Source organism: Oncorhynchus masou, chromosome 20 (assembly GCF_036934945.1).
Source record: "Oncorhynchus masou masou isolate Uvic2021 chromosome 20, UVic_Omas_1.1, whole genome shotgun sequence".
In the NCBI taxonomy this organism is placed as follows: Eukaryota; Metazoa; Chordata; class Actinopteri; order Salmoniformes; family Salmonidae; genus Oncorhynchus; species Oncorhynchus masou.
This window is the reverse complement of record NC_088231.1, coordinates 18778964-18804100: the sequence shown is the minus strand read 5'-3', so window position 1 is coordinate 18804100 and position 25137 is coordinate 18778964. Positions and strand designations below refer to the sequence as shown.

Below are 25137 nucleotides of genomic sequence, written 5' to 3'. Positions count from 1 at the left end.
CATAGTTCGGTCATGTTTCACTCACACAAAGACTGTAATTTTATTCCGATCTCCAAACTAAACTTGAATACTACTTAGTATACAGTGATGTGTTGGCTAGGCAGGTAAGACGAAATACTGGTGCACTTTCAGCGGGCAAACGGTGTGGAACTTTGCAGATAGAAATGTCATGGATAGAGTTGATGTGATATAAACGCAACACGTAAAGTGTTTGTCCCATGTTTCATGAGCTGAAATAAAGTATCCCCAAAATGTTCCATTACGCACAAGAAGCTTATTTCTCTAAAATGTTGTTCTCAAATTTGTTTACATCCCTGTTAGTGAGCATTTCACCTTTGCCAATATATTTCATCTACCTGACAGGTGTGGCATATCGAGAAGTTGATTAAACATGATGATTACGCAGGTGCACTTTGCGCTGGGGACAATAAAATAAAATGTGCAGTTTTGTCACAACACAATGCCACAGATGTCTCAATTTTTGAGGGAGCGTGGAATTGACATGCTGACTGCAGGCATGTTCACCAGAGCGGTTGCCACCTCCAACTTCCTTTTAGAGAATTTGGCAGTCCGTCCAACCGGCCTCTCAACCACAGACCAGGTGTAACCTCGCCAGCCCAGGACCTCCACATCCTGCTTCTTCACCTGCGGTATCATCTGAGACCAGCCACCCGGACAGCTGATGAAACTGGGAAGCATTTCTGTCTGTAATAAAACCCTTTTGTGGGGAAAAGCTCATTCTGATTGGCTGTGCCCAAACCCAGTCATGTCTAATCCATAGATTCGGGCCTGATATTCATTTCAATTGACTGATTTCCGTATATAAACTGTAACTCGTTGAAATTGTTGCATATTTTTATTCAGTATTACATGCCAGAGAGGCATGAATGTCCTTCGTACTGTATTTCTATCTAAACGTTCCACGACGTTGTGGTCTGTTGAGGGGGAGATGGACTGTTATGACCCACCTGCGAGCTATTTGTTTAGTCTGATAGTCTGCCTCGGTTGAAGCTAACAGCTGAGCTATGTGAGGACTCTGAATGACTCCAGAGGGAATAGATGGCACAGCCTCCCCAGGCGGTCTGGAATACCCCCTCTAACCACTAGGCCTAATGCTTGCTGGGTGGCTTGTCGAGCACTTAGCTTAAATGTTTACACCCACCACATAATTGAGAATGTGGTCTAATGGCTCAGTGTGGTTGGTGGTGAATGGTAGATGTTGCATTTGTGTTGTCTAAATACCTACTTAAAATACCATTGTCTACCTTTTCACCATATAGCCTTATTATATGCCTCAGTCAGACCCCTTCCCTTTTCCACTTTTTGTACATTACAGCCTTGTACTAAAATTGATATAAATTACTTTTTTTTACCTCATGACAAATCAAAACAGGTTTTTTAATTTTTTTTTTGAAAAATTATACAAAATAATAAACAGAAATACCTTATTTGCATATGTATTCAGACCCTTTGCTATGGGATGTGAAATGGAGGTCAGATGCATCCTGTTTCAATTGATCATCCTTAAGATGTTTCTACAACTTGATTGGAGTCCATTTGTGGTAAATTATATTGATTGGACATGCTTGTGAAAGGTACACACCTGTCTATATAAGGTCCCTCATTTGACAGTGCATGTCAGAGCAAAAACCAAGCCACAAGGTCGAAGGCATAGATCTGGGGAAGGGTTCCAACACATTTCTGCAGCATTGAAGGTCCCCAAGAACACAGTGGCCTCCATCATTCTTAAATGGAAGAAGTTTAGAACCACCAAGACACTTCCTAGAGCTGGCCGCCCGGCCAAACTGAGCAATCAGGGGAGAATAGGCTTGGTCAGGAAGGTGGCCAGGAACCCGATGGTCACTCTGACAGAGCTCCAGAAGTACAACCATCTCTGCAGCACTCCACCAATCAGGCCTTTATGGTAGAGTGGCCAGGTGGAAGCCACTCCTCAGTAAAATGCACTTGACAGCCCTTCAGAGTTTGCCAAAAGGCATCTAAAGGACTCTGACCTTCAGAAACAAGATTCTCTGGTCTGATGAGACCAATATTGAACTCTTTGGCCTAAATGCCAAGCGTCACGTCTGGAGGAAACCTGGCATCATCCCTACGGTGCAGAATGGTGGGTGTAGCATCATGCTGTGGGGATGTTTTTCAGCAGCAGGTACTGGGAGACTAGTCAGGATCGAGGGAAAGATGACCGGAGCAAAGCACAGAGAGATCCTTGATAGAAACCGGCTCCAGAGCACTCAGGACCTCAGACTGGGGAAAAGGTTCACCTTCCAACAGGACAACGACCCTAAGCACACAGCCAAGATGACACAGGGTTGGCTTTGGGACAAGTCTATGAATATCCATGAATGGTCCAGCCAGAGCCCGGACTTGAACCCGATCAAACATCTCTATAGAGACCTGAAAATAGCTGTGCAGCGACGCTCCCCATCCAACCTGAAAGAGCTTGAGAGGATCTGCAGAGAAGAATGGGAGAAACTCCCCAAATACAGTTTTGCCAAGCTTGTAGCGTCATATCCAAGAGGACTCAAGGTTGTAATCACTGCCAAAGGTGCTTCAACAAAGTACTGAGTAAATGGTCTGTATACGTATGTAAATGTGATATTTCAGTTTATTATTTTTAATACATATGCGAACATTTCTAAAAACCTGTTTTTGCTTTGTCATTATGTGTTATTTTTGGGTAGATTTAATGAGAAGAGAAAAAAACAATTTCATGAATTTTAGAATAAGGCTGTAACGTAACAAAATATGGAAAAAGTCAAGGGGTCTGAATAGTTTCTGAATGCACTGTATGTTACAAGTCTCTAAATAGTTACAGAATACTGACCTATTTCTTCCGTTTAGCTCCTGGGGGAGCAAGGGGCCTCCCAGGTCTAAATAATGGTTCTGGGTCTTTAGGTCAGCCGGGCTGAGGGCCCCTTAGTCCCCAAAGAGGTCCTGAGCTCTGGTGGCCTGACAGGGGCAGCCTGGGAAAAATGTGTTCCCTTGTCGAGGAGGGTAAGTGCCGGCTGAGTGGTCCATGATAAGTTGACTGTGTGTGGTCCTCGTATTGAAATATATATTTCAAACAAGATTAGGCAGATTTAAGTAGCTGGCTGTGATGTTTTGCAGTCCCAATTTCAAATACATGATGTATTTAATTTGTGTGCTCCTGTTTAGTACATTTAGTCTACCACATCCCAAGTCATTGCTTTCATCCAAACATTTAGTCCACCAGTGGTTATTTATACTGGTCTTCACTTGATGTACTTGTCCTGTTGACCAGCCCATAGACCCTGTCTTGTTGACCAGCCCATAAGACCCTGTCCTGTTGACCAGCCCATAGACCCTGTCTTGTTGACCAGCCCATAAGACCCTGTCTTGTTGACCAGCCCATAAGACCCTGTCCTGTTGACCAGCCCATAAGACCCTGTCCTGTTGACCAGCCCATAAGACCCTGTCCTGTTGACCAGCCCATAAGACCCTGTCCTGTTGACCAGCCCATAAGACCCTGTCCTGTTGACCAGCCCATAGACCCTGTCCTGTTGACCAGCCCATAAGACCCTGTCCTGTTGACCAGCCCATAAGACCCTGTCCTGTTGACCAGCCCATAAGACCCTGTCTTGTTGACCAGCCCATAAGACCCTGTCTTGTTGACCAGCCCATAAGACCCTGTCCTGTTGACCAGCCCATAAGACCCTGTCCTGTTGACCAGCCCATGTATGAGAGGAGCCAGGAGAGATAAAGGACTAAATCTGTGTGTTATCAGTAACAGCTGGCTCCATGTAGCGCGCACACACACACACACACACACACACACACACACACTGTCGGTGTAAAGACACTTATCACTCTTAACTGTGTTCTCAGTCAGACAAGGATTGATTAGAACTTGTATTTTGAGTCTGGTCAACACTGGAATGTTGCAAATGGTTTCTGTTCTGGAACTTTCTGTGCTAGAACTATTTTAGTTACAGAGAAATGTTGTCAATCAAAGATGCAACGATGGGGAGAGTTCTCAAAGAACTGTGTGAAGTTATTGATGACAAGGAAGTTCATGTCATTTTCACTAGGTTACAAGGAGACACCAACATACAAACACGCCCTAGCTCTCTCTGCCTGTCATTTCCATGGCCAAGTGAAAGGTTATATGAGGGTTTGCACGCCACCAGGAAGCCAGGCTCTCATCCCGGGGAGAAACATTTCCTCAACGTTCATATCACACCAAACAAACATCACCTCAACCTTTCTTCATACGCCTAAACAGTATAGTTACTCTAATCCCCTCGTGTGTGTTTTCCCTCTGATCCTGTGATTCCACAGCCTTTAACTCTGACCTGAGCTTCACCATAAGAAATGCTGCTTGGCTTTGAATTCTTCAGCATCCTTTTTAATTTAACCAAAAGAGATCGGATTATTTTCGACAACGCTATAACATGCCTGGACTTGGAGAAAATGTATCTGAAAGTAGTGATTATGGTTTGGTTTTTTGCAGTTGCTTTCAGAGGCTATGTTTTTATATATTGACTCGTTATTTAATCACATAAGTCATGGAATGATTGGTTGATGATGCCATTCTCCACATAAATATGACAGTTTTCAGGCCTTAGACGTTTCCATCCATTGATCTTTGTGTGAGTGAATTTAAACCACTTGGTCTGTAGCTGCTGCCTGCTTCCCCCTGAACGACATGTTGGCTAATTCCCTTCCCACCACTATGTGCTTATTGAAGTGGAAAAGTTCTGGAAAGATTTTCAGTTCTAAGCTGCAACATGTGTGGCGGATGTTGGATGTCCGAACTTCGCTCTTGTCAAGCATCTAGTGTTTGTTCATTCCAGACTTAGTTAGATACAGTAGGGTGAAGGAGACCTATTGGGAGAACCCAAAATCTCTCTTTCTTCCTTTAGCTATCCCCCTCTCGTTCTCTCTTTCTATCTCCCTTTCGTGTAAAGTCTCTACATTTTCTCCCTGTGGGAAGAATGAGTGTTGGGTGTGTGTTGCTCTTTGCTCGGACAAATCTGCATGGGCTCTGCTTATTTACATTGTCTCCTTCCTTTTGTGTTCTGTGTGTGTTATGCAATCGATTTGCCATTTCAATGGCATCCAATTCCCAGAGACTGTTTTCATTTGAAATGTTGGTGTGATCCAGATATGCAGCAAGGACATTAACAGTGTGTGTGTGTTCTCATAAGATACCATGGAAAAATTCATTTCTGAAGTTATCAAGTGAGTCCGTCATCATGGAGATGTTTTCCTGAATACAGAGTTGTCTCTGTCTTCTTTTGGAGAGAGAGTCTTCCTTTCCTCCTGTCATCTTCATATCGCCATGGCGTTCTGATGGTTTCACTCAGCCTGCCAGCGCTGGTTAGGGCAGTGGACATGTCTGTCTGGTCTGGTCTTACACTATTCCTCTGATTTTTAAGTAGCGTTAGCGTAGGCCGAAGATGCAGTTGCTGTAATATTTAACTATTGTTGTTGATCATAAGTCACAGTCTTACTGTGTTGATCCTCCTGTATTTATTCTGTATTTGTCCACATGCTGGAGTTCATGACCTCTGTGTGCTGGGTTTGGGTTCAGAGGTCAGATATCTAAGGTAGCTCCCCTGTTAGAAGTGTGTGTGTCATCAGTATAGGCGTTATCCTGAGTGACCTGTGTGTGTGGGCGCATGCATGTGTGCATAAAATTAGCAGTCGTGCATGGATGACCTTTGTCATTAATCTCTCTATTTACACGGGACTAGCTGGTCAGTAGCCCTGTGTATCGGCATGTCACACATTATAATCTATTTACACGGGACTAGCTGGTCAGCAGCCCTGTGTATCGGCATGTCACATATTGTAATTGTCTGCTGTACTTTCCCTCCGGAACCTGGCTCTACTTTTCTGCTGCAGCAAATAAGGGTGGGAGACTTTGGCTGCTAAGCAACAGCGAATTCTGATTTGGCTTGCTGGGAAAAGTCCCCTCCCACTTGGGGGGGGGGGCAGCAATCTGACCAGGTTACCTGCTCTCACACACACACACACACACACACACACACATGCATTCCTTTCCAACAGTGTCAACAGAACTGAACTCTCCCCTCCCACTCTAAGTTAGACCTTGAACATGCCTGGCTGTGTGTGTTTTAGGAGGAGGCGTGTGTATGTGTGGGTGCGCACTGGAAGTGTGTGTCGTGAAGAGAGTTGAGGAGAGCTGCTGCTGGCATGAGGTGCTCATGGTAAGGGGGGGAAACACATTCCATGGCTGCCTTACACACACACACACACACACTACTCGTCCCCGTCTCTCTCTCTCTCTGAGAAGCTTTGGGGTTAGTTACTGCAGTACTGCTCAGCTTCAGAGCTGAAGGGGAGGGGTGGTTCTCCCTCTCTCTCTGAACCTCGTCAGTCTGAGTAGAACACTGATAGTATCGGACACAGCGGGGACAACTCTCCCACCACATTAACTGTGCAGCAGCGTGTGTGTTCGTTCGTGTGTTCGTGTGTGTGGTAGCGCTAAAGGGAGAGGGCTAAGTGTGTTCCAGGAAAAAGGAGGAGTGTGTAAAAGGAGAAGCAGCACCATTCTGGCTGTGTTTTCTCTCAGTGTACAGAGGGGCTGGATGTCTGGGTAAGTTATGGCTGGAGCAGCAGTACTTTGTATGATGGAGTTTGTGTGTGAAGGGGATGTAGATAACATGTAAAGATAACTTTGCCTTGACTCTGGGGCATGTTTCAACCTGGGTATTTGAATAGTATGTTGGAACTGAAACAAGTTGGTCAGTATGTTATTGCTAATTCGACATTTCCATAATTACCTATGTTCCAGTACATTTGACATTTTAGTCATTTAGCAGACACTCCTATCCAGTGCCTTGCTCAAGGGCACATCGACAGATGTTTCACCCAGTCATCTTGGGGATTTGAACTAGCGATCTTTCGGCTACTGGCATGCTCTTAAATGCTCTTAACCGCTAGGCTACCTGACGCCAGTACTGTTGTTGTAGTTAGCTATACTGTAGTAAGATATCACTTAATATTGACTTTCTTGTACATAGGAATAATGTGCTTTATTAGCATGTCACCATAAGACTGACTATCAGTTGTTTTTAACCACCTGACTGAGCATCAGTTGTTTTTAATCAGCCTGCCGAGGGGCATGGATTCCATCAGCATGTTTGATAAATTGTATAAAGTTGTGGTCCGGTCCATATATTAGCTATGAGCTCTGTACTGTAGTGATCTGCTCTGTAGCTATCTGGTTTGGCAGCTATCCAGCACCTCTCTCTGACGTTATTAAGAGACTAGATTGATGTGTGTGTGTGTGTGTGTGTGTGGGGCCGGGACACGCGTCACTGTTACACAGCACAAGGCCATATACACCGGGTCAACACACTTGTTAATGATGTCGCCAGGGGAAAACAGTGTGACGTGCGCACACACACCCCTTAACAGTCAGATAGTGTCGCATTCACACAGACACACTCCAAATACGGTCTACCTCTTAAAACAGTGTTAGATTTCACACACACAGCCTGTAGTTGCATTTGTTTCTTTCCGATCCCACAGATACAGCGCTGTTTGTATTCTGTTAGTGCACCATTCTCCTGAAACGTCTCGTCCTTGGTCTGTGAGTGACTAAGCACGCTGCTCATTCCTATGGCAACCATTTTTGTTCCGACAGCGTTCTCAGCTAGACCGAGGTGCTGTCCGGGGAATCTAAAGACACAGGATTATGAAGTATCTGACTGCTACATGCCTTGGTGTCGTCTGACTTCCTGATTAGAAAGAGCCTGTTGATACCATACAGATAGTATCTAATCATTGTATTGTTACCACAGTCCTAGGGCAGGCAAGATCGATGGCTGTGAGACGCATTAACGATGAATTGACATGATTACCGGCATGTCAGTAATTAACAAGCTCAGGGTGAGTTTTAGTTCAGGCAGGCAGTGGAGCTGCAGAGGGGGGTGTCAATGCAGGGCTTCGAGGTACGGTCTGATATCAGTAGTCATGGTGTGGTGTCATACAGCAGAAACCAAAGGCCCGACCAAGATGTTTTCCCATGAAGATAAGGTATGTATTTCATATAGATCTGCTGTACTGTAGAGGGGGGTGTCATACAGCAGAAACCAAAGGCCCGACCAAGATGTTTTCTCATGAAGATAAGGTGTGTATTTAAGATCTGCTGTACTGTGCTCTTCTCGGCAAGTAATCAACACGTTGGGTCATTTTTGTTCCGTTTCTGATTTGTTTAAATTATGGGACAGTACAGGTGTTGTGACCAAGCATATGTCACGATTTCTAAGACTGTTGTGAAGTCTGGTAACATTGACGTAAATCAGCCTACAGGAAAGATAAATGCTGACAACTATTGATTGTCCCCATGCACCTTTACTAGGAACGTTGACATCTATGGAAAGTCTAAGCGAAAAAATATGAATGGCTTATCCATGAAGTGGTTTAAATCGGAGAACGGACCATGCGTTGTAATTAATATATGAATGAATACCCCAATACAAAGGAGCTTAGCAGTCTTAGTAGCTTCCGACAGGACGTGCTGTAATATGCTGTGGCTGGAACTGACCAGTGTGACGGGGATTATAGCCCAGGGAATAGCCACTCACAGGGAGGTGACCCAACCTGCTGCTGATCCTACAGTAAGTCTGCTCCATTACTCCGGCTGATGCTGTTTCCACCAGACGCAAAAGAGGAGAGGGAGGAAGAGGGGCAAGGGGTGGGTGAGGAAGAGAGGGTGGCGGTGGGGGGAGGAAGAGAGTGAGAGTAAGAGGGAGGGAGAGAGTGGGCGAGGTAGAGATAGTTGTCCGGCCCCCAGCAGGGAAAGAACATTCCCAACCTCCACTTCTGGAACAGCTGTACCCCGAAGCCCTGACTGAGTGACTGACTGCGCTCACTGACGGTTAGTGCAAGTGGGGACGCTGTGGAACAAGCTTTAGGGCTGGTACTTATCTCCAGTCAGATTAGTGACGGTGAAAGCAAGGTGTCTTTAGCCTTACAAGTGCATGACAACCAACCGGGTAAAGAGGAAACCTAGACTAATCTTCCTGGAATGAGAGGCAGGTTTTCTGTTGAGTCTGTGGAGAGGCATAACGAGAGAGAGAGAGGCAGGTTTTCTGTGGAGTCTGTGGAGAGGCATAACGAGAGAGAGGCAGGTTTTCTGTGGAGTCTGTGGAGAGGCATAACGAGAGAGAGGCAGGTTTTCTGTGGAGTCTGTGGAGAGGCATAACGAGAGAGAGAGAGGCAGGTTTTCTGTGGAGTCTGTGGAGAGGCATAACGAGAGAGAGAGGCAGGTTTTCTGTGGAGTCTGTGGAGAGGCATAACGAGAGAGAGAGAGGCAGGTTTTCTGTGGAGTCTGTGGAGAGGCATAACGAGAGAGAGAGGCAGGTTTTCTGTTGTCTGTGGAGAGGCATAACGAGAGAGAGAGGGGCAGGTTTTCTGTGGAGTCTGTGGAGAGGCATAACGAGAGAGAGAGAGGCAGGTTTTCTGTGGAGTCTGTGGAGAGGCATAACGAGAGAGAGAGGCAGTTTTTCTGTTGTCTGTGGAGAGGCATAACGAGAGAGAGAGGCAGGTTTTCTGTGGAGTCTGTGGAGAGGCATAGGTTTTCTGTTGAGTCTGTGGAGAGGCATAAGAGAGAGAGGCAGGTTTTCTGTTGAGTCTGTGGAGAGGCATAACGAGAGAGAGAGGCAGGTTTTCTGTTGAGTCTGTGGAGAGGCATAACGAGAGAGAGAGGCAGGTTTTCTTTTCTGTGGAGAGGCATAACGAGAGAGAGAGGCAGGAGTCTGTGGAGAGGCATAACGAGAGAGAGAGGCAGGTTTTCTGTGGAGTCTGTGGAGAGACATAACGAGAGAGAGAGAGAGGCAGGTTTTCTGTGGAGTCTGTGGAGAGGCATAACGAGAGAGAGAGAGGCAGGTTTTCTGTTGTCTGTGGAGAGGCATAACGAGAGAGAGAGGCAGGTTTTCTGTGGAGTCTGTGGAGAGGCATAACGAGAGAGAGAGGCAGGTTTTCTGTTGTCTGTGGAGAGGCATAACGAGAGAGAGGCAGGTTTTCTGTTGAGTCTGTGGAGAGGCATAACGAGAGAGAGAGGCAGGTTTTCTGTGGAGTCTGTGGAGAGACATAACGAGAGAGAGAGAGAGGCAGGTTTTCTGTGGAGTCTGTGGAGAGGCATAACGAGAGAGAGAGGCAGGTTTTCTGTTGTCTGTGGAGAGGCATAACGAGAGAGAGAGGCAGGTTTTCTGTGGAGTCTGTGGAGAGGCATAACGAGAGAGAGAGAGGCAGGTTTTCTGTGGAGTCTGTGGAGAGGCATAACGAGAGAGAGGCAGGTTTTCTGTGGAGTCTGTGGAGAGGCATAACGAGAGAGAGGCAGGTTTTCTGTTGTCTGTGGAGAGGCATAACGAGAGAGAGAGAGAGGCAGGTTTTCTGTGGAGTCTGTGGAGAGGCATAACGAGAGAGAGGCAGGTTTTCTGTTGAGTCTGTGGAGAGGCATAACGAGAGAGAGAGGCAGGTTTTCTGTTGAGTCTGTGGAGAGGCATAACGAGAGAGAGAGGCAGGTTTTCTGTGGAGTCTGTGGAGAGGCATAACGAGAGAGAGAGGCAGGTTTTCTGTTGAGTCTGTGGAGAGGCATAACGAGAGAGAGAGGCAGGTTTTCTGTGGAGTCTGTGGAGAGGCATAACGAGAGAGAGAGGCATGTTTTCTGTGGAGTCTGTGGAGAGGCATAACGAGAGAGAGGCAGGTTCATAATAGAAGTTTTGATATTTTTCTGTATTTGTTTACTAATGATTTACTTTCACCTCTTTATTTTGTTTTCATTCCATGATCTTCAAAGGACGTTATGCAATAGATAAGCTTAGATGCTGAAGTAACTGCCAAAGTTTGAGTCTCGGCTCCAACAGGAAGTGTTGTTGTTTGGTCTGATTGCGTATTGTCCAGGAGCATTGGGAGGTAGGCTGTATCATATGATTTGGACCTATACTGTGTAACGTTAGCCTGTGTTAGTCTAATATTGATCTGTAACTTTAGCCTGTGTTATAGTCTATTATTGATGGAGGTCAATTGACCAGTCTTTGGTATAGACATTGATTAAATCTGTGTGTGGAGCATCAAGATCGTCAAGTGTGCTGGAGTTGGTTTTCAATGTACTCCGTTATTGCCATTTGACCAATAGTCAAATTAAACTAATCACGTTAAAGGTTACTTCCTGGTTAGTGAATTCTTGCTCCACTCTAATACCAGTTGTGGATAAAGTGTAAAATGTACATGATTACACTGCAGGAGCCAGGCAGGAAGACCGTGTGTGGCCCACAGTCTCATCTCTCTCTGGGTATCTTAGTTCCTTGTTCCGGATGAGTGGTCATCCATCAGCAGCTCTGCTGTGGTCCGGAACAGGGTGAAATGAGAGAGACTTGCACTTCCCCCACTATCAACATGTTCTAATGGGTAGTTTTTAAAACCCTCACTCTCAATCCCTTACCAAACATTGTGTGTGTGTGTGTGTGTGTGCGCGGTAACTCAGATAGTGTCTATTTTTGATACCCAATCTCCTATTGACACTTAAAGATGACCTTTTAGCTTGTTGCTGATGCTACCTCTGCTAAGTCTTTCGTGTTGATGCTACCTCTGCTAAGTCTGTCGTGTTGATGCTACCTCTGCTAAGTCTGTCGTGTTGATGCTACCTCTGCTAAGTCTGTCGTGTTGATGCTACCTCTGCTAAGTCTCATGTTGATGCTACCTCTGCTGACTTAGCAGTGGTAGCATCAACACGACAGACTTAGCAGAGGTAGCATCAACACGACAGACTTAGCAGAGGTATCATCAACACGACAGTCTGTCGTGTTGGCTTGCGTACCTTTCTAGTTTCCTTCCCTCGTTAGGTTATGAGTTATAGGCTAATAGTTCAGTGGTGCCTCTTTTTAAACCTCTGAATCTCTCAACTTCCCCTCCACCTCTCCATCCCCTCCCTCTCTTTATAGTACTTGACAGGCCTGCACTAAAGCATGCCAGGGTCTCTCTCCCCCTCCACCTCTCCATCCCCTCCCTCTCTTTATAGTACTCGACAGGCCTGCACTAAAGCGTGCCAGGGTCTCTCTCCCCCTCCAACAATCGCCAGGCGTGTACAGTTACCCATAATCCCCTGGGGGACAAAGACCTAAGAGCGTAACATGAACAGACACCAACTCTTAGATGTGGGGAGGGCAGCTCTAACTGAAGCCCAGAATGTCAGTCAGAGTCCCACATGGCACACTATTCCCTAAGTGCACTACTTTTGACCGGGACTCATAGGATTACCCATAGGACTCTGGTCAAAAGTAGTGTACTATAGAGGGAATAGGGTACTGTTTGGGACTTGGACTCCGTTCAAGAGCCTTTTGACCAAACGTGCCACTCGCTGTGTCCTTAATTCAAATGATCATGTATAGGCCAGTGTGTAGAGATGGATGTCATTGGAGTGTGGGTGTTGCTCTTACTAAATGGAGTTGATCCAGTGATATGTGAGGATCTATAGGATTGCACATTGTTAGAGGGCTGTAGTCTCTTTCTAAGCGGGCCACTCTACTTGAACTAGGTGGGTCTTTCACACTATGGTGCCAACTCTAACCGTGCACTTTTAGTGTGGTTGGGATGGTAGTCTGTTAAGTATGCTTGCTCAAGTTTATACCCCCGGGGGCCTCATTTATAAATGTTGTGTGTGCACAAAATATGCCCCAAAACATGCATACACCAAGTAGGCATTTATAAAAAACTGAACTTGACGTGAGATTGCTTATCCTCCCGCAAACTTTAGACCATGCTTATGCACAGTTTGTAGAGGTATATTTGCAATACAAAACTTTAACAAAAGTAACCTAGTAGCCTTGTACATGAATATATGATGAATTATTCACAACAAAAAAACAGGTAGCTAAATATAATAACAATGCAATTAATGGCTGTTAGTGAGATGAAAGAGAATCGATTTATTTTATCTTTGCATTCTGAAATACTTTGAAATCTGTCATTTCCATGACCATTGCAGAATAAATTCCTCATCTTTTCTGACTGATGGTTTCAATACTCGCGAAGTAGCCTATAGGCCAACAACAAGTTAGGACAGGCTACCATTCGTTTCTTTTAATTGGACTCACATCACAGTAGTAAATAGAAAAGCTACCGGTATGTTTAAGTATTTTGCCCAATGCGAGCTAATCCGAAGTGCTAGAACAGACGGTTCACCTCTCCATTGATGTTTGTAGACTCCGTCTGAATAGCCTACTGTGACGTAAAATTCATCGAGTTGCTTAGGCATTTCATTTACAAACACAATATATATATCATAACCATTGCAGAATAAATTCATCACCTTTTCTGACCATGAAGTAGCCGTACAACAAATGACCATGCGCATCTCTAATTTAATTGGGCCTATTAGATATTCTAATTGAACGTTTTTGTTCCATGCGTCCGAAAGGGAGCGCGGTTTATAACAAACAGGTGAACACAGTTGATCTTTTGCATTGAAGTGTGTAGACTACCACTGTAAGTAGGCCTACTGTAGTTTAAAAAAAAATCTGAGTAAACCAATATTTCAGAATTTGTGAGCAGTGCAGCATATTTAGGTTCTGAGAAAGTAAATGCAAAACATTTATTGATTTCAAACGATCTGTTTCCAGGTCAAAAATAATGAGCATTTTTTCCCCTGTTTTTAGAAACGGCCAGAAGGCTTACAGCAAATGTCTTGGCCTAATTCCAATACTTCCAAAGTATACAGCAAAAAGGGCGTTATTGTCACCATACAAGGTGAATGATGGGCATTATTCCGGCGGAGTTTAAAAGCTCGTTTAAACGATGGTACAGTATTACGACAGGTCTGTTATATAACGGGAAACATGTGTAAATATTTCGTTTTTTAAAATTGCATTTTTGTATATTTTTTTACAATTACAATTGTCTTAAACCACCACCGCATTTCAAAACTGTCAAACATGTCAGTTGGATGGATGGTTGGTTTGGCTGGCTAGCTAATTAGCAGCTGGCTAGCTGGATGCTCTGAGTTCAAGGTTGAGCAGAGAAGCCTATAGCAAGAGCCAAAAGAGGACATCTGAGATGAGAGGACGAGCGCAGATGCTCGGGAGTACGACAAGGTTACTTTGGACAATTTTCGACGTACAGTGAGCATAGCTACCCGGCTACAGAGACCAGTCATCATTGCTCCGGGTCCAGACCTCTGACCTGGTCCCTGACCAAGGCTCCTGAGTCTTTTACCTGGCTGTGACCGACTGATGCTCCCTCCCTCCACACAGACATGTATCACACCATGTCACATGATTCATTTCTTTACTTAATTATTGTTTATTTATTCACATCAGCTCTTAGCTGACAATGTTGTACACCTTGACGATAAACTAAACCTTAATGTAGCATTCATGAAGCCTTCAAATCACTCTTGTCATAGGAAACACACAATTCTCTTGACATTACACCTCAGCTCTAACAACCCTTTAACACCCCCTGTATGGCAGAGCTGTACAATGCTACAGTGGTACCTCCCTCACTCTCAGGTGACCTGTTCTGTATTGAGGTAAATACCAAAGGGCAGTGGCTCTATATTGGACTCTGTCTCAGGTGTACCAGCTCACCTGTCAGCTAGCGTTCCCACAACTGCAGAGGGCTAATGCATGTTTGATAAGGCCAGTGTGATACACACACACACACACTCAGGTCTGCAGTCGCCCGCCCAGCCCTAACTCATGCATTAGCAATGAGACAGGGTCACACTCCATGGCACGGGGATGAGTCCCCACAACATCAGTAACACAACTCAGAACAGCAGAGGGAAGAGTCCCCACAGCACCAGTAATACAACTCAGAACAGCAGAGGGAAGAGTCCCCACAGCACCAGTAACACAACCCAGAACAGCAGAGGGAAGAGTCCCCACAGCACCAGTAACACAACTCAGAACAGCAGAGGGAAGAGTCCCCTCAGCACCAGTAACACAACTCAGAACAGCAGAGGGAAGAGTCACCATTAACTGAACTCAGAACAGCAGAGGGAAGAGTCACCATTAACTGAACTCAGAACAGCAGAGGGAAGAGTCACCATTAACTGAACTCAGAACAGCAGAGGGAAGAGTCACCATTAACTGAACTCAGAACAGCAGAGGGAAGAGTCCCCACAGCACCAGTAACACAACTCAGAACAGCAGAGGGAAGAGTCCCCACAGCACCAGTAACACAACCCAGAACAGCAGAGGGAAGAGTCCCCACAGCACCAGTAACACAACTCAGAACAGCAGAGGGAAGAGTCCCCTCAGCACCAGTAACACAACTCAGAACAGCAGAGGGAAGAGTCCCCACAGCACCAGTAACACAACTCAGAACAGCAGAGGGAAGAGTCCCCACAGCACCAGTAACACAACTCAGAACAGCAGAGGGAAGAGGATGTATGGTTAGACATGATCACTGACTGGATAACAATGCAGTGACTGCAGTCTTCACTTACTGCTACCTGCGTCCCACACATCAGATTAACCGTGATGGCATGACATCAAAGTGATGGCCTTTAGAATAACCTATTAGCCTGCTGAATGAAGTGGTTAATGCCATCACTGTGCATTTGAATGGCTTCCTGAATCTTATTTATTCAACCTATATTCATCCAGGCAAGTCGGTTAAAGATGCGCTATGCAGAAATCGCTCCGCCATTTCCTGGTTGCTAAAATTCCCAAATTTGCCTAATTTCAATTCATGTGACAAATAAATGAAGTGTAATGTACAGTCTTTGTACCATCTAAACCGCTGTGAAATATATTTTCTATAACCAAAAATATTGTATTTTCAGTTGTTTTGAAACTGGTGTACAGAAGTAAAAGACTAAATTTAAATCCAGGAAGCATAGACATAGCGCACATAGAACACGTCTAACGCTTCTTAGACTTTGATGTGAATGACCAATCTATAAATTGTATTTCTATGTGAATTTGGCCAGGCCGCCCAAAAAGTTTTACATATTGCAGCTTTAAGAACTAATTATCACTTACCATGACAACCTGACAAGTATTGGGTTGGTTGATGATTTTTGAGTGTGCAGTAGGTTGTTGTTGGAGTGAATAGGTGTAGAGTTTTATCGAGAACACGCTAGGTAAGGCAGTACTATCGGTTACTCTCACTGTTGTCTAGGTGTAGTAGTGAGCTCATAGTCTCCATAGGCTTTCTGTTGTCACTGGGCCATTCATTGGTGAAGCACTGTCCTGGATATGAAAATTAAACTGATCCTTATTATAGCCCCTCTCTTTCTCACTCTGACCCAGATTAACACACACACACTGACAGGCAGGTGGGAGTCTTTGAGCCTTTATACCACAAGATATCTATCTTAGTTTGTGGATATGGAGCTGCAGATTGTTCCTCGTTTAGACCAAGGTCTCGCATCGTGTTCCCAGAGGACTGCTAGGTAAATGGAGTTTCCTCTCTCTCTCGCTCCCTCGCTCTCTCTCTCGCTCTCTCTCTCTCTCTCTCTCTCTGGAACCCGCTGCATATCTGTTGTTTACTTGGAAAAAGCGAAGTGACTCCATCTGGTGTTTTCAGTATCTCAGCAAGCGAACACTTTCCACTTCATTGTTATCATGTGCACAAGATCTGGGATATGTTCATTCAACAAGTGTTTCTCATTGGACAAGTTCAGGCCGTCCTGCCATGTTTCAGTCCGCCTTCTGATGTTTGGTGCCTAATGAATGCCACCCTGATCTTTTCTGTTTCTCCACTTAGTTCAGTTTAGTCTCTGCATTCACCCTCGTACTGTAGAGTTGTGGGCCTCTGGCTCGTCCCAAACGCCACTATAGCAGTTTTCCCCAACTCCAGTCCTCCAGTACCCTAAACAGCACACATTTTAGTTGTAGTCCCCCAGACAAACTCACCTGATTCAACTCATTTTGAGGGCTGGATGATTAGTTGACAAGTTGAATCAGATGTGGTTGGCCGGAGCTACAGCAGAAATGTGTCCTGTTGAGGGCACTGGAGTAGGGAAACACTCCCCTACACCACGACCTTTGACCATAGCCCTATGGGGCCTGCTCAAAAGTAGTGCACTAAAAGGGGAATAGGGTGCAATTGGGATGCACCCTACTGTAGGTCTATGGCCTTTCTAACATTGCTTAAACTTCAACAGAGCTATTGTTTGTAGCGTTTCAATACTACAGAGACCAACTTGCGTCTTTCCCCTTGGTTATGAGTATCAAAGCCAGTGTCATTAACTACGGACAACATTTCATCCTAAGATGGTTGACCTCATTGGTTTAAATGGCAACAGATTCTTAACGCCATATTAATGACTTTTAGTGGAAACTAGGACGGCTTTCTGCGTATTGTAATGCCACCTACTGTATGAACGGCAGGGTATCAGTTGTTTGAGAATCCTTCCAAGAGAAAAAGTTTTGGAATTTGTGATTCAAGCATTACATGAGTTTCCACATGATAACTAATTAGGTTATGTTGGTACACTGTGTGCTTTTGTTGAAATGTTTTGTGTTGTGGTGCATTTTTTTTGTGGTGTAATATCCAGTTTAATCACTTCCTACGTCTGACCAACAGAGGGCAGCAGAGGTCTCGCTGTCTCTGTCTTTCTGTCTATCTTTCTGTCTGTTTTCTGTTTTCTGTCTGTTTCTCTGTCTTTCTGTCTCTGTTTTATGATACTGTTATGTTAATATCGTAGACACTGTCCAATAAAGTATTTTCAACATAATAACTGTGATGTGATGTTGATGCCTGTGTTTCCTTGTCGTTGTGTTTTCCAGAGGTTTTCAGAGGAGAGGCTCTGAAGAGTATGGACTCCACTCCATTGACTGAACTAAAGGGTCAGTTGAAGGGGCCTTAGAATGGGACCACTCCTCACTTCCTCACTTGTCCAAAAGTGCACTTCAATATCTACCTCTCAGTGACTCCTAGGCCTATAGGGACTGCTGACTACTTATCACTGGTATTGCGCTGATCTGAGTCAGCTTTAAACACCTTGCTCAGTAGACGTCTGCCCACATAGGTAACCAGTTGTAAGCATGGAGTTCTCCGTTGTTTGACCTTGTTTTGAGGTCTTCAGCAGTTAGCAACATCAGCTTTCCCCACGCACTCTCGGAGACCAGAGATGAGTGTGTCTCAGCCCGGGGAACGCGTCCCCGTCGGGGGCATGAATGGCTCCGGAATGAGGCTCCCCCTCCTCTGCACCGGCGACCAAAATGGCAATGCTTTCCCTGTCTCCTCTTCCTCCTCCTCTTCCTCCCCAGACTCCCTGCAGAGTCTGAGCAGCCTGGACGTCGACATGGAATGCGTTATGTCGACCCAAATCAAAATGGCCGCTGTCTCACCCGCTGCTGAACTGCCTCAGACTGAGTTCTCTGAATCCAACGACAACTCTGTGTCCGTCTACCTGGACGCTGATGAGGACTCCTGGAACGACAACCTGACCCTTGCCATGAGCATTGCTGGGATACGGGAGCATAGCAACGGTAGCCAAGGCGATCTCCATGACAACGTTAACAGTGTGGCGAGCAACAGCGGTGGGAGAAGGGACTCTTCCCCGGACTCTGCGGCCACGGAGATCCCAGGTGACGAGGATGATGTTGAAGATGATGAGGAAGGGTTTTTCCTGTCGGTGAGCTCGGACATGGTGATGAGGAGAATCAGCCTGATCGACTCGGAGCGGCGCCCCTGCAGCGGGGTGTCCATCCTGGAGGACTCGGACACGGCCTCCCCCTCCACCACGGCTCCCATCCAGGCTCCACTCTCCGCCCCATTGCCTGACCTCTGTAAGGGCCTTGAGGGGAGAAAGAGTCCTCATGCTGGGACCATCACCATGGAACTCCAGAACCTCCAGACTGGGGCTAGCAGCTCACCGGGTCTGCCCGATAGAGAGGCACTTCAGGTGGGGGTGGATCTGCCCGAGGAGGCCTGCACTCTGGATGTTCTCCCCATGGTGGAGGCAGTGGACACCGAGCCTATTGTGGCACTAGAGGTTCTTCTCAGTGAGATTATAGTGTCTCCAGATTCTGAAGGCTTCACTGTAGTCTCCCAGACCTCCACCTCAGTACAAGTCTCCAAGGGTGTGGATTTGGCAGTGTCCCCCTTTACCGTTCCCCAGTCTCCAAACAAAGGGTCCAAAGGTGCGAGCCCCGCCTTCCACAAGACCAAGGAACACCCATGTGCAACTCGGGTCAAACCGAACGCCGCCATCGCCAAGACGGCGGTCATCACGACATCCAAACCTGGTAGGACCGACGTCAAGAGGTTCCCCAAACCCGACCTGAAGAACGTCAAGTCTAAGGTCATGTCCAGGCCCGCCTCTACAACCAGAACAGCTAATCAGACGCAAGGAAAAACTCCTCCGGCCAATGAAAAGAAAGCCCCAGACGGAGTCAAAAGGCAAAGGTCATCTTTGGATCAAACTAAAGTAGCTTCGCTGAAGCCGAGCCCCAAACCCAGACCCAATCAAAACACAGAGCCCAGAGTCTCTAACCAATCTGAGAAGAGGAGGAAGGGCACTTTAGTCAATGGCATTCGCTCCACCTCCAGCAGCTCTCTGGGTTCAGAGTTGGCTGTGGATGGGCACCGTTGGACGCCTGGGGAGGGTCTCCCAAATGGAGAAGAGGGTACTACAGGAGTGTGCACTACAGATGACACTACAGAGGGAGCAGGTGGTGAGACACCTGTAGAACAAAGGAGAAGAAATGGCACAGTAAGTAGCCCTGTGTGTGTGTGTGTGTGTGTGTGTGTGTGTGTGTGTGTGTGTGTGTGTGTGTGTGTGAGTGTGAGTGTGTGTGTGAGTGTGTGGAGGTTTTGTTCTATTACGGCCCTGTTTGTATAGTTTGGTCAAATCTTTCCTTACGTTCCTCCCTCTCTTTCTTGAAAGAATCACTGATCTGCATGTCACATGATATAACACCACACACCAGACTGCCCTCACCCAATTCAACTTGGCCAGATCAGTGATTTCCTCAAGAAGTTAGGAAAGATGTATTTTTAGTATCCACAACAGGGGCTGTTAGTGAACTGACTGAGATTTCCAGTCACCAGGAACATACTGTACTTTATCAGGATGATATGACGCATGTATAGAACAAGCCCAAGGCTGGTTAGATCTCTAAACGGTGGGAGCAGTGGTTTTAGGTGAGGGAGTGGCAGTGGTTTGTTGTTGGTATTTTTCCTTTTAAATCCATTGACAGGTTTCAACTCTTCCTGTGATTGTGAGTGGCGTGATTGAGTAGTTCCTCAGGCAAGTCTGGCTGCGAGCATGTCATCACATGATTTAACTATGTTGTTAGTCAGGCTTAAGTAATCCATGGCTAAAGGAGGGCTTTGGGTTTAAATGTCAACTGTATCATTCCCTGCAGTATAATGCTGAACATTGAACCCCAATCAGTGTTGGGGTTCTGTTGAATGACAGCATGAGTCAAATCCATTTTTTTGTGGAATGTCTTGACATCTGCGGGTGTGTGTGACACGTCGGTTGTTGAATGTTCCGCCACATTCTATTCTCAGTTTGAAACAGTCCTCAGAACAGATTTGTTTCTCAGACACTTCTCATATGAAGGCAAAAGCCATTTGTCAAACTGTTCTGAATAGCGTAAGAATAGTCTGAACATTTTATAGTAGTCAAGTCTTTTCTTTGAAAACTCGCCTGCAAACTCACTCCATATGTGCCCTGTGTTTACAGAAGACGGAAGAGGGAGGAAAGAGGGGGAGGAAAGAAAGAGGGAGGGAATAAAGAGGGAGAGAAACTGGTCCCAGCAGTGAATCCCAGAGGGAATGTAGTACAATAGCAACTTTTTTACCTCAGAGTTCCAGCCTACTCCTATTTCCTCTCTCGCTCTCTCTCTCTCTCCTCCCCCTCCTTCTCACTCCTCCTGCCTGTGTGCTTCTACTTCCACATTTCTGCCTACGACTCTGGAATGGCCAACACCATGGTCTCGGTGCGCAGCTCCGAGCTGGGCCCCATGGGCTGGGACGCGGTAACTAAACGACAGCTCTTTCTGCAGAAGGTCTCCTCCAAGCTGGGGCCCTCATCAGTCAGACAGCTGCCCCAGGTCAAGGGCAGGGGGGCCGGGGGAGCGAGCAACACCGGGGGACCCTCCCTGTCTCCCACTTCTCCAGCTCCAGTAGGAGGGAGTTTTGGCTCCAGGCTGCCCCCTCCGGCTCCTCCTACGACGGGGAAGGACGGCCAGACCACTGGGAGTGTGTCTCCACCGAGAGGACGACCAAGTCAGACAGCTGGTGACTACACACACACACACACACACATCTTTCTGTGTGTCAGCAACTTGATAAAGTGTATAAATGACAAAGTGTAGGAAATACATTGCTGTGTGTGTAGAGACTTGAAACTGTGTGTGAGAGAATGTGTGTGAATGAATGTGTGTGAGTGAATGTGTGTGAGTGAGGTGTAGTGGAATGTGAAAGGCATTCTCAGCTCTGCAGTGTCAGCCTGCTCATTTCCTGCTGCTGCTGCAGAGATGAGGGCACTTAAACACACACTCTGGTTTGGGTAAACAAGACACACTCGTACGCATCACACACACGCACGCTCCATACACACACACACACACAATCAATACAGATCAGAACAAGACAATTAGACAGAAACAAACACATGGAGCAACAGAGAGATTGTGTGTGTAGACGTGTTTAACCAGAAGTTCCCACAAGAATAGTAAACAAACAAAAATTTGACTAACTGCGGATATTTTGTTGGTCCCCACAAGGTCAAATGCTATTTCTATGGGGTTTAGGTTAGAATTAGTGTTAGAATTAGAGGTTGACTGATTAATCGGCATGGCTGATTTCAAGGTTTCATAACAATCGGTAATTGTCATTTTTGGACTCCGATTACTGCATATTTAGTTAAAAGAAATGAATGTTAGCAGGCAATATTAACTAGGGAAATGGACACTTCTCTTGCGTTCAGTGCAAGCAGAGTCAGGGTATATGCAGCAGTTTGGGCCGCCTGGCTCGTTGCGAACTGTGAAGACCATTTATTCCTAACAAAGACCGTCATTAATTTGCCAGAATTGTACATAATTATGACATAACAGTGAAGGTTGTGCAATGTAACAACAATATTTAGACTTATGGATGCCACCCGTTTGATAAAATACAGAACGGTCCCGTATTTCACTGAAAGAATAAACATTTTGTTTTCGAAATGAAAGTTTCCGGATTTGACCATATTAATGACCAAAGGCTCGTATTTCTGTGTGTTTACTATATTATAATTAAGTCTATGATTTGATAGAGCAGTCTGACTGAGCGGTGGTAGGCAGCAGCAGGCTCGTAAGCGTTCATTCAAACAGCACTTTACTGTGTTTGCGAGCAGCTCTTAGCAATGCTTGACGCACAGAGCTGTTTATGACTTCAAGCCTATCAACTCCCGAGATTAGGCTGGCAATACTAAAGTGCCTATAAGAAGATCCAATAGTCAAATGTATATGAAATACATATGGTATAGAGAGAAATAGTCCTATAATTCCTATAATAACTACAACACAAAACTTCTTAAATGGGAATATTGAAGACTTATGTTAAAAGGAACCACCAGCTTTCATATGCTGTCATGTTCTGACCAAGGAACTTAAACATTTTTCACATGCACATATTGCACTTTTACTTTCTTCTCCAACACTGTTTTTGCATTATTTCAACCAAATTGAACATGTTTCATTATTTATTTGAGACTTATTTGTGTATTATATTAAGTTAAAATAAGTGTTCATTCAGCATTGTTGAATGACTAATTGTCATTATTACAAATATATATAATTCGGCCGATTTTTAATCGGTATCGGCTTTTTTGGTCCTCCAATAATCGGTATCGGCGTTGAAAAATCAGAATCGGTCGACCTCCGGTTAGAATTCAGTTTAGTTTAGGGTTAGGAGCTATGGTTAGTTTTAGGGTTAGAAGCTATTGTTAGGTTTAGGGTTAAGGTACGGGTTAGGGGTTAAGGAAAATAGGATTTTGAATGGGTCTGAATTGTATGTCCCCCACAAGGTTAGCTGCGCAAGAGTGTGTGTGTCGATCTCCAGACTGTGTGTTTCTGCTTGGGTCTGTCTCAGTTCTGCGCAGTTACATAAGATAACTCTCTCTCTCTATTTTCATCTCTCTCTCTCTCTCTCTCTCTCATCATGTTCCCTCACCACATGTAACCTACTGCATCTTTTAAAAGCCATTTAAAATGGGAGACTGACTGACTGTGTGCTGTGCTTGTGACCATGCGTGTCTGCGGTCTAATTTTACTCTAACTTCCCTCTGTGTCCTCTCAGAGGAAGTCGAAAAGCATATGCAACCCTCTCGCTCTCTCCTTCTTCCTTCTTTCGGGTCCTCTCTTCCTTCTGCCAGAGTGGTTGGATCTAATGTTTGATTCTCTCAGTCCCCATACACACAAAAGGCTTTTCTTGTGTGAGGAAATTGAGACTACTACTATTAGCGTGACGTGGGTCATTGGGAGGAAGTCCCAAATGCCACCCTATTCCCTATATAGTGCACTGCTTTTGACAAAAGCCATATGAGCCCTGGTAAAAAGTAGTCCACTACATAGGGAATAGGGTGTCATTTGGGACGAGGTCTTAGTTACGCGAGACATCAACATGTTGTCTTCCATCTGGTCTTCAGACGTAGAAAATGCACGCCTTCCCTACGCACTTCTCAGTGTTTGGTAATCAGACACACCTTATTCAGTCATGTGACGCACTCTGCATCTTCATTCAACAGGGTTTTCACTACATGTGTCTTAAGCCATCCCTTTAAATACGGTGTATCTTTCATTTAAAATTCTGTTGACCGACTCACTAAAATATATGGAGAGAACAGGTTCAGAATATTAGGGATCAATGAAAGAAATCCATCTAAATTAATGCATTTTCATCTCTGTTTTACATTTACATTTTAGTCATTCAGCAGATGCTTTTATCCAGAGTGACTGACAGGAGCAATTAGGGTTACGTGCCTTGCTCAAGGGCACATCGGAGGATTTTTCATGTAGTCGGGACGGGGATTTGAACCAGCGACCTTTCGGTTAATGGCCCAACGCTCTTAATCCCTGGGCTACCTGCCACCCTGTTTTAGCACCAATTGGCAGATTGAAAAATAGTCTGATTTTGTCATTTATTTAGGGTTAAGAAAGTATTTGAGTCATAAAACAGGTTTGGAGAGCCTTTAATCAAAAATACTGTGGTTTGATTCATCCTGAAAATTGCCACCTTCAGTTTGTCAACCCATGGTAGTGTTGCAAGATTAGTGTCCATTCAATTCCAACAGGGAGAATAATGTACAATAGTAGGCTATACCCTCACCTATTGCCTGCACTAACCACCAGGTTGTAACTGTTACGGCTTGGGCTGCACTCCGCTCCATAACAGTTTAGTTAGTCTACGTGTAAAAACTCATTAGATCAACTGATGCTAATGATCCTCAGCAACCATACGGACGAGACGGCGTTTACAGAGGAGGCAAAGGAATGTAAAGGAAACAATGGAATGATCATATCAGCTAAACCACCTGAAGGGAACTAACAGTACATTGGCGGTGGAATATGTGTGGTTATTAGTCCTGCTGATGGTCGATACTGATAGTGGATCATATTTAACATGAAAGTCGGGGTGGCCAATAATTAAGACATTCGAGAGTAACCATCCCTCAAAGTTAAAATTCTGTACAATTAACATACGGAATAATGCCAAAGCATTTCATAAACTTTACTGTGGGAAAGTTGATTTGTTGATAATGCTTCAGGTTGCTGCCAAATGACCTTTTTAACGTTTGTCTCCAGCGACTATAATGTAAAATGGATCTAAAACAAGTCATTTATATTTACAATCCCCCGATCCAAACGGATGACTCATTTACCTAGCTCTTATCGATAGCTCTTATCAAGTTGTAAATGACAATGTATGGAGAATGGTGTTATTTCTGTCTGACAAAAGAAAGTAGAGTCTTTTTCCACTTGGAACGGGTAGTTAGACATTCATGGTTTCCTTACAGGTAAAGATGGTCAAATTATGAGGGAATTAAGTCGAGGTCAGAATACAGCATATCTGTAGACACGCCTCCTCCACACCTTCATTCATTATGAGGGAATTAAGGCGAGGTCAGAATACAGCATATCTGTAGACACGCCTCCTCCACACCTTCATTCATTA

The 25137-nt window shown here is 45.2% G+C and overlaps 1 protein-coding gene across 4 annotated transcripts in view; it reads left to right on the top strand.

The window, feature by feature from the left end:
- The first annotated feature begins 6111 nt into the window (after positions 1 to 6111).
- The window catches only part of mtus1b (microtubule associated tumor suppressor 1b), a 73972-nt gene continuing 54946 nt past the window's right edge, over positions 6112 to 25137 (top strand). The window contains exons 1-3 of one of the 4 annotated variants that reach the window (XM_064926698.1): positions 6112 to 6212; positions 17754 to 19684; positions 20985 to 21219. In XM_064926698.1, coding sequence (XP_064782770.1) covers positions 18098 to 19684; positions 20985 to 21219 — 1822 coding nt within the window. In that variant the 5' untranslated portion in view covers positions 6112 to 6212; positions 17754 to 18097. Of the gene's footprint in view, positions 6213 to 6238; positions 6602 to 8065; positions 8141 to 17753; positions 19685 to 20741; positions 21220 to 25137 lie in introns of those variants that run through there. The other 3 variants (XM_064926697.1, XM_064926699.1, XM_064926700.1) reach the window with 3 other exon arrangements.